Here is a 10,229-nt window from a genome sequence, read left to right as displayed (position 1 = left end):
TTTGGGAAATTATTATATTATATATAATAATTATGAGGGAAAACCAATAAAATTTTCTAATTATTTTTAAAAAATTAATTAGAATCATGAGTTATGGCCTCCCTCCCCTCCCTTGTGTATAATCTCTTTAAATTTTTAAGCATCGCACTCATATTTATTATAAAAAATTTTATATTTTCTTCTACATGTATTATTGTGGTATACCATTAGAAACTTTGAAATACATATTTTTGTGCGACTACACGTTTTCATGTAAACAAATTTAGTCATGTATATTAAGACTTGACATGACAAGGACATGAACCCAACTACTAGCTAGCCGGCTCAAATAATTGATATCATTCGTGAATAGCACACCATACCATCCATACCCCTTCAAAACTAAACCAAGAGATAAAATAATATTGTCAATCAGAAGTCAATGGTATAATATATAATTATATGGGGCCAAAGGTTATCATTTTATTTACTAATAAATATTATTATTTATTACTAGTATTTGTTCACATAATCATATTTTATTTTTGTACTATTTTAAATTATTTACTATTATCTTTGACTATTATTTTGTTAACACTTATGGCCATTATATCATCAATTATCTTTATTCAATGTCACTTGTCATATTGAATGTAATTACTATTTATTTCTATGGTCCGATGTAGTTTACTTTGATAAATTATCATTGTCAATATATAATAATATATAATTATAAAAAAAAAGATAGTAAATGATAATAAATGATATTTAAGTACGATACCAAACAATAGTAAAATATGGTAAACCAATTAATAAGAGAAAAATATGAGAAAATATAACCAAAGTTAATAACATAGTATAATCATGAGAAATTATTTTGTATAATGGTTTGCGGATATCACATTTATATTTATATCTATGTAAAAGTAGATGGAAAATTGATACATATCAATTACTTAATTTTTAAATTATTTTATGCTTTATATGATAATATATAGTAGTAATTTATTTAAATTTTAAATACAAAAATATTTTTAAACAAATATATTAAAATAAAACTAATATGATAGTATAGATAGTATTTATGAATAATATTTATCTATATGTTTAATAATTATCTATTTAAATGTTTTAAAATATAAAAATAAAATATGAGTATAATAATGTCACTATGTAATTAGTTTTTGCTTACAACAAGTTCTGAAATTATGTAACAAATAAACTCTTGATTACATATTTTTTTTTCTCCTTAAGGCATTTATCCTGAAGATTTTTCACCAAATAGTTTTTTAAATATTTTTATTAGACTTTTACATAATTTTTGTTCACGTTAAATGACACTTATACTTTTCATGTACTAATAGATATTATATTTTGTACATATCACCATAGTATTAATAAATCTCAATTGACCAATATGGCACATGGTATTAAAATGTAATATTATATGAAAGATTTCGTTTTAATCTTCTTCTTTAAGTCTTTTAACAAATGACCACAACTTATATCGTCAGTTGCGAGTCAAATTGAAAATTCATGTTTGAGTCTATTTGTTGTCTATCTTTTGATCAATCTTCTGTTATTTTTAGCTAAGAGTAATTTTTTTTTTTTAGCTAACCAGACTCTCAAAGAGTTTTGGTTTAAATCTATGTGTGTGTATTTATACATGCATGTGGGTATATACTTTATGTGTACGCATGGATGCATGATTTTATAGAAGTATGAGCCATATATATATATATACACACACACACAAGATTATGCTAGTCTGGTTATATTCCCATATTTCATAATTAGTGCAAATTGTTGAATGTTGATAGGAATTTTTCTCGGCTAAAATCAAGGCAATATTCTCTTGGTTGAAATTTTTAAGGATAGTGGTGTTAGTTGTTGTCGTTTGTTTGCATCTGTCTATATGTATCATATATAGTTAGGATCTCTCGTTATCTGTTAACTGGATAAGAAAACCATATGACTCTGCCTGTATTTGTCGGTTGTTTCATTTCACCTTGTCGGCTTCAATTCTTATTTATAGTTGTCTTTTTATTGCAAATAAGCTTTTAAACTATTAAAAATATTTGAATCGACTTGTTTTTTCTAAAATTTTCTGTAACCTAATTATAGTAAGATCAAATTTATTATTTGAAAAAATTATAAGTATCTTTAGTTCTTGAAATGAAATCATAAAAAAAAAAAAATTAAGAGGGTAAATTAAGTAAAAAATTGTCTCGTTATAATGAATTTACATAAATTTTTGATCAAATCATATGATATATCATAGTTAAAACTAACTTTTTTAGGGTTTTTATTTATGGGAGGTTTATGCTTTTTGTTTGTTTTTTTTTTCCCTTTTTACTTGTTTCAAGTTATGTATGAACATGATTTAATCTTAAATGTATCTGCTTTACCAGAAGTGAAATTTATTGACCGGCATAATAAATAATTGATTTTATTAATGTTCAAGTCCTGCATAATTGTATATTACTTGTGCTATTGGCTGGTGTTTTTTTGTCAAATGTAGGACGGAGGAAGTATTTTCATTATGTTATTTTGACTATTAACTATTGAGGGTTGAAGTTTTAGATTGGTGAAAATTTTGACTTCAAATTATCTATCTCTAGCTAGTTATGAATACCAGATTTCATTTATTTTTTAAAAAATAGTGAACCAATTAAGTCAATTCTCAACATATTTAGTTTGGTTAGTTTCACCAAGAGATGGGCGTGAAGGAGGTATAAGTCCCATTTATTAATTCATATTAATTTCGTTAATAAAAATATAAATTTATATTTAGTTTTTTATTTAAAATCAGTAATAAAATTTTTTATTCGCTCTATGCATTTTGGGTGAAATTTTTTACTCGATGATCAATCTCGTTTATTATTTTTTGAGTTTAAAAAATTTATGAAATATTTAAATAATGTTAATTAAAAATTATTAAGTATTTAATTAAAATATTATAATACTTATTAATTAAAATTTAATTAATTTAAGTAAAAATATAAATAATTTTAAAAGTTTATTAATTATATATGTAGCGGGACAGATGTGAGATAGTCAAATCATTAAATCTATAATTTTCTTAAATCTATTTTGAATTTATAACTTTTTACACGCACTCATTTTATATGTTATTAATTATGAACTTTTATCTGTTCCATTCGGAGTGAATTAAGGCAAATTAGTGGGTCACTTGCTTTAATGCCCATCTCTGAACTTTCTTCTTTTACTCTTTTTTTTTTTTCTTTAAAACAAATTATGTTAATATTTGAATGTAATTAGAAACTAATTAAATCAAATAAACTGGGTTTAGAACTTGTGGCTAAAACTTATGTAATTATTTGCAAAATGCAAGACTTTATATTTTGTGACAATTTAAAACATCCTGTAAAAAAGTGTATGTCTTTATATCATCATTTCCTCCAGGGAAACTATAAAATGTGAACATTTTTCACCGGGAAGTAAAAGAACAAAAAAAAAAAAAAAAGTAATAAACTTTAAGAAATTGTTTAATATTAAATTATTATTTGCTAAAAACACATGCTTGTTATTTTACATACAAACTACAACATCAACAAAGTGGCATTTTTGTCTTCTAGTGGTTGATATCGTGGACGTTCTCGGGTTCGTCCAAAAAGATACTTGCAGTTCTCACGCGTGGGGTCCACTCCTTGGTGGGTCCCTCCTTACTAAGTCCTTCCTTCCGTCAGCTGTTGTGTGTGTTATTTATGCAGCTCGCATTTGCAATCATTGTGATACGTTGTATTTAAAAATTTGTTTTGAATTAGTCTTTTTCTAACTATTGAAATATTAATTTTATATTTTTATAAAACTTATTTATTTTAATTATTCTTGCATTTACAATTATAAGATGATAGAAGTTTGGTCATGAAAGAGATGGAAAATGAGTAATTTTCTTTAGTAAGTACACACAAATATCACGTGTTATTGACATAATATTCACGTGAATTAAATTTTACACACGAATTAACGTCTAACAGTATTAACCGATATTAATAGTAAAAAAATAATTTATACAATTTCAAATGTGTGCAAGGTTGATTCAAAACTAAAAAAAAAAAAAATTATGGTGCAATTTAATTTTTAAAAAATAAAAGTAAAATTAAATATTTTACTCATTAAATCATTGTACCTTAATTTACTATTCTACCTAATTGATTAACCCTCCAATATTCAATGTAAAAGAAAGACTAATCATTAAAGTTTTATGCAGTAATAATAATTAGGCAACGGCATCTATATTTTCACCATCGCTTACATTGGTAATTAGTGTGTAGGTAATAAATTATTCCCAATTCTTCTTTCTACCCTTTTGTATAAATTTAAATAATTTATATTTTAATATTATTTTTATTTTCTATAACATCATAAAAAATAGGAAACATCTAGATGCTGCCGTGCTTTCAATTTTCAAGTCCTTCCCATTTTGAATATCCCATGTGCTGTATTTTATCATCTTCTGCCAAAAAAAAAAATTATATATATATATATATATATATTTATGTAGTGGGATTACTTTTGACAATTGTTTTGGCCGTAGTCTGCTGAATTTCACCTGGGGCCCATACGCTCTTCTTAATCAACAGCGACAGTTTTCTAATCATCCTGTGGCTGTGATTACATCACCCGCACGGACCCCACCGTGAGTGTCCTTGATTGCAAACGTGGCAATCATCTGGGCTATCCGTTTGATTAACATCGGTATTTTGCTTTTACATGTAAACTTATCTGGGAAAATCTGACTCAACCAGCGGTTAATCAGATATGATTACATGTAGCTGCGACCCACTAGACTTCATGGTGCTTCTGCCACAACCAATCAATTAATATTTATCATATTTTCTAAAATTTATATTTAAGAATTTCAGTATTAGATAATTAAAGTATTAGTTAATAGGGGGGGATTTTTCTTTTAATTTTATTATGGATAATTTATTTTAACTTACCTTATTATATTACATTTATTTATTTTTTAAAAATTAAAAAAATGATAAATAAAATGTTAATTTTTATAAAAATACATGAGAAGTAAAATAATTTTTTATATAAAAATATATTTAAATTGTAAAACTAATTTTTTGAGTTCTTTCGGGAGAGTCAACCTATGTACTTTAAGGGTAAAAGAGCAACAGTAACTCTGGATAATGTAATTTTTCAGATAAGTAGACGCGCTTAATTTGTTTTTGAGGGATAAACGCGCCTTAATTAGGAAATTACAGCATGCGTGGTTTCTGTTATTTTCCTTTTTTTATTTTTTAATTACCCAACAACTCTTGTTTTGCCTCTCTTTTTCCTGCTTGTATTCCTTTCCTTTTTTAATTTCTGCCATTTATTTTCTTTCCTATTCTGACAACAAAAAAATATTTTTAAAAATTATTTTCATTTTCCATTAACGTTGTCATCATCACCACCTTTACAAAAGTCTCTCCTTTTATCACCCTAGATTGGCCTTTTAATCGTGTCATGTACACACCCAGCTCCCTCTCTGCGTTTCTGGTTGTTATTCTTGTTTCTTTTTGGTTTTTAGAGCCTATATAAGCTCTTTTTTTGTATGTCATTATCTTCCATTTCATTCCATTCTTCCTCCTAAATTAAGAACCCACCAAAAGCTGTTTGTTTTTTTTTTCCTTGTTCTCTCTGTCTTTTCTTTTAGAGTCATTCAGAATCTGTTCCAGGATGTTTTTTGATCAATATCCATGGAATGGTTCTGAAGAAACTGCTGTTAAATTCTATGGGTTCTTTGGATTTTAATGGAGGAGAACTACCTAAGCTCCTTCCTTCAAACCCAGGTACGAAAATTCACCATTTCCGTTGTTGCTGTTTTTTTTTATTTAATTTCACATTCTTCGTCGAAGAATATCTGAAGGCCAAGACCCGTTAGTTTTTTTTGTTTTTGGATGTTTGTCTGCATGATATGGGTTGGGTGTTTTGAGTTGTTTTCAATTGATTAATGGAAAAAACGTGTTTGGTTTATGGGAAACTATGAATTAGACGTTGTTGGTATTAGAAAGATTTAAAACCAGATTGTGTTTTCTTTTGGACAGGCCTATTATTTTTGGGCAGTAAAAGATTGCAGAAACAAGACGTGGGAGATAGGAATCAGAATCCAGATTTTTGGGACAACTGAAATCAAGATATATTCTACATATAATTTTGTGGGTTATTTCAGCGTAAAAAAAATGATTATTAAGGACGAAGAATGCGATTTCTGATCTGGGTTTTTGCTAGAAAGAAGAAAAAGCCATTCAGATTATTGATTAGGACAGCTGAGGAAGAAGAACTTTTGGTTTGATTATTGAAGCTGATAATGGAGGAGGCTGCAACAACTGGGCAGGAGCAGCAGCCTGCTCCTCCCAAGAAGAAGATGACCAAACAGTTGACAGGAAAACGTGATGATACCCCTTTGCATTCTGCGGCAAGACAAGGGGATCTTGCTTTGGTTATAGAAATTCTTACCACCCCCGGAGAGGCCGAATTGAAAGAACTGTTGGAGAAGCAGAATCAGTCTGGTGAAACAGCACTATATGTTGCTGCAGAATATGGGGATGTTAATGTAGTCGGGGAGATGATAAAATATTATGATCTAGTTGATGCTGGGATCAAAGCTAGAAATGGTTTTGATGCTTTCCACATTGCTGCCAAACAAGGAGATTTAGGTATTTATTTAGACGCAAAAATTTTATGCTTTACTTGTTTTGGTATTTGGTTTCTTGCTACTTTTTGGTTAATTTCTACATTGCTATCAATTTCTTGTTATTGAATGTGAATTTAATCCATGTACGGCTTTTTGTTGCAGAGGTTTTGAAAGTGTTAATGGAGGTTCATCCTGAGTTAGCGATGACTGTTGATTTATCCAATACAACTGCTTTGCACACGGCTGCAATGCAAGGTCATATAGAGGTGACAAATTTTCTTTTGGAGGCAGGAAGTAGCTTGGCCACCATAGCCAGAAGTAATGGCAAAACAGCATTGCATTCCGCGGCAAGAAATGGGCATGTTGAGGTTGTGAAGGCTCTTTTGGCTGCGGAGCCTGGGATTACAACAAGGACTGACAAGAAGGGGCAGACTGCACTTCACATGGCTGTCAAGGGTCAGAATATTGAGGTTGTGGAGGAACTGATTAAGGCAGATCCTTCATCGGTAAACATGATTGATACAAAGGGAAATACAGCTTTACATATTGCAACTCGGAAGGGCAGATCACAGGTAAAATAAGCTTTTCCCTCAGCCTTTGGTAATCAATCTGGCTCTTATATGTTTTACATACAGTGAACGATCATTATTAGTTACTGAGTTGATTCCTTCATTGAAAAATGCTGTTGTTATGATAAAATCTAGATTCAGGAAACTGTTTTTCTTGTAGTTCAATTGGCTTAAGTCTCCTTTTTGATTATCTTGATGACAAAAACTTCAGATCTCTTTTCGATTTTCACTAATTGCCTGAGAAAGCAGCTTTAGGCGTTAAAAATGCCTTTTGTTTTAAGGATTAAAAAGTTTGTCAAACTGTAGCAGCCAGAAAAGCACCATTTTTGGAGAATTTTTCTCCATTTTAATAAAATCCATCCAAACAAGCACTCACTAAGAAATTAGATAAATTTGATTGCATGATGTACAGCAAAATGCACTATCTTGTCTTATGTCCATCAGAGGAACAGGATAAGGTTGTATTATCTGTCAAAGCTTTCTCTTTTAGTTGATATTCAATGAATCTCAGGAGTAATACTATGTTGCCGTTGCTTATTACCAAAATGTACTCCTCTTCTGGCAGTTTATTTGCTGTCAACATGATCTCATTACAAACTCTATACTTAGATATTATTTGTCTGACTTCTCACCCATTGCTAAACTTATTTTGAAATATTTTTGATAAATTGTAATTCGTCTACATAATTTGAATTGGTTTAGTGCAAATTTAGATCGAATCCTACTATTCAAATCATAAATCATACTATTCAAACAACATTGTGCAAAGCGTTACATTTTTAAAAAGGTTATTGGTTTTAAATCATAAGCAGTTAGGTTCATCAATCTTAATGTGTACACAATGAAAGAGGAAAGTCTTGTGTCTTGTTTTGGATGCCAGATGGGGTTGTTAAAGGATTGATCTTATATCATATCTGTGTGTATATATATATACATGTATATACGTACACAAATATCTACCAAAATCCTCTTTGGAACGAATGAGTTGTCAAAAACTGTTTCTCTAGGTCATGTATCAGAGCCACTTTTCTTCCATTTGAATGATGATAAATTAACTGGGATCAATCATGTAGTTGACAAAAAAATTCACGTTCTGTTTCTGCAGATTGTTAAATTGCTACTTGCAAATAGTGACACCAACACAAAAGCTGTTAACCGGACTGGTGAAACAGCCATTGACACTGCTGAGAAAACAGGGAACCCAGAAGTAGCTGCCATACTGCAGCAACATGGAGTTCAAAGTGCCAAAGCCATCAAACCTCCGGTGACAAACCCAGCCCGGGAACTAAAGCAAACTGTTAGTGACATAAAGCATGAAGTCCATTACCAACTAGAACACACTCGCCAGACCAGAAAGCGCGTCCAAGGCATTGCCAAACGCCTGAACAAAATGCACTATGAAGGCCTCAACAATGCAATCAACTCCACAACTGTTGTTGCCGTCTTGATTGCCACAGTTGCCTTCGCTGCAATTTTCACTGTGCCTGGCCAATACGTTGATGACCCAAATAACATCCCTCCCGGACATACCTTAGGGGAAGCCAACATTGCTGCGAAAGCTCCTTTTATAATCTTCTTCATCTTTGATTCCATTGCCCTTTTCATTTCCCTAGCTGTTGTGGTGGTACAAACCTCAGTCGTAATCATAGAGAACAAAGCGAAGAAGCAGATGATGGCGGTGATTAACAAGCTCATGTGGCTGGCCTGTGTGCTTGTTTCAGTTGCATTTTTGGCACTGTCATTCGTCGTGGTGGGCGAGGATCAGAAATGGCTCGCGATTGGAGTCACGGTGATTGGAGCTTTCATAATGGTTACCACATTAGGCACCATGTCTTATTGGGTTATTAGGCACCGGATTGAAGCTTCCAATGCAAGGAGCATCAGAAAATCATCAATGGGCAGTAGGTCAAGATCCTGGACAGTTTCAGCAATATCAGATACTGAGGTCTTAAACAATGAGTATAAGAAAATGTATGCCATTTGAGACTCCCCTACACGCCAGATTCTTTTTTTTTTTTTTTCGACATAAGGTGTATGGTAACTTCCAAATGTATATCTCTTCATGAGTCGATCATAGTTTTGGCATTTTATATAATCCTCCAAAAGTTTCGGTTTTTACCCAAAACGGTTTCCTTCAATCTAGGATTGGCCTGGCATTCTTAAGACCTCACATTGTCATGTGTAAGAGATATTCAGGCTTCAAAGAGATTTCTTGAGAACATGGCAATTTATTTTAGGAGGACTTGGGATTTTAGTGAGAAGATCACTGATTAAGACAGTCTTTTTTTTTTTGAACTTGATCACACCACTCTTTTACTGTAAATAGTTAATATCAATGAACAAATGCTGTCCTTAAGGCTTCAATTGTACTTTCTCAAAGTCAAGAGGGTCACACGTTAAATTTAACGAAAATGTGCAAGAACTCTATTTTTGTCTCTTCCGTTTTTATAATTTTTTTTTTTTTTGCATTTAACATTGTCAATTTTTAAATTTGATCCAAACATTTTTAAAATGTCCCTAATAATCAATGAATGACAAATGTACTTCATTATTTGAATACATAATAAATTAATTTACTTATACGTCTTGTTTTTACTGTTATATAAAATGTTATTCTAGTTAAAAATGAATTAAACGAATAAAAATAAATATATATATATATGTATATGAGAACTTATTTTTATTATCTATTTATTATTTTTACTATTATATGGTCTATATTTATATCTATTTTTATTAGAATGTCACATCGTATTGATATATAAAAGTGATTGAATTACAATTTTCATAAAATAAAATTTAAAAATAATTGCAACAAAAATAAGTTTATATTATTATTTATTTATTAAAAATAATAATAATAATAATGAAGGAACTAGTTAACATTGAGCTCTCAAGAACAACAAACAAATTAAGCATAATAAATTTATGATTTCTAGTGACCCATTGAGTAGTATAGTTCAAATAATGGGGATGAAATTCCACAAATCAAAGCAAAAAGCCGAAAAATCTATGAAGAAGTGACC

The 10,229-nt window shown here is 30.2% G+C and overlaps 1 protein-coding gene across 1 annotated transcript; it reads left to right on the top strand.

Moving 5' to 3' along the window:
- Positions 1–5,417: 5,417 nt before the first annotated feature.
- LOC110826265 (Ankyrin repeat family protein) lies at positions 5,418–9,567 on the top strand. The gene is made up of 4 exons (XM_022056881.2): positions 5,418–5,789; positions 6,045–6,656; positions 6,797–7,206; positions 8,309–9,567. Exons 2-4 carry the CDS (start codon positions 6,308–6,310, stop codon positions 9,185–9,187), a joined length of 1,638 nt encoding a protein of 545 aa, XP_021912573.2. The 5' UTR covers positions 5,418–5,789; positions 6,045–6,307; the 3' UTR covers positions 9,188–9,567.
- The last annotated feature ends 662 nt before the right edge of the window (positions 9,568–10,229 follow it).

Source organism: Carica papaya, chromosome 2, assembly GCF_054855325.1.
Source record: "Carica papaya isolate Zhongbai chromosome 2, ASM5485532v1, whole genome shotgun sequence".
In the NCBI taxonomy this organism is placed as follows: Eukaryota; Viridiplantae; Streptophyta; class Magnoliopsida; order Brassicales; family Caricaceae; genus Carica; species Carica papaya.
This window is presented reverse-complemented; position numbering and strand designations above follow the sequence as displayed.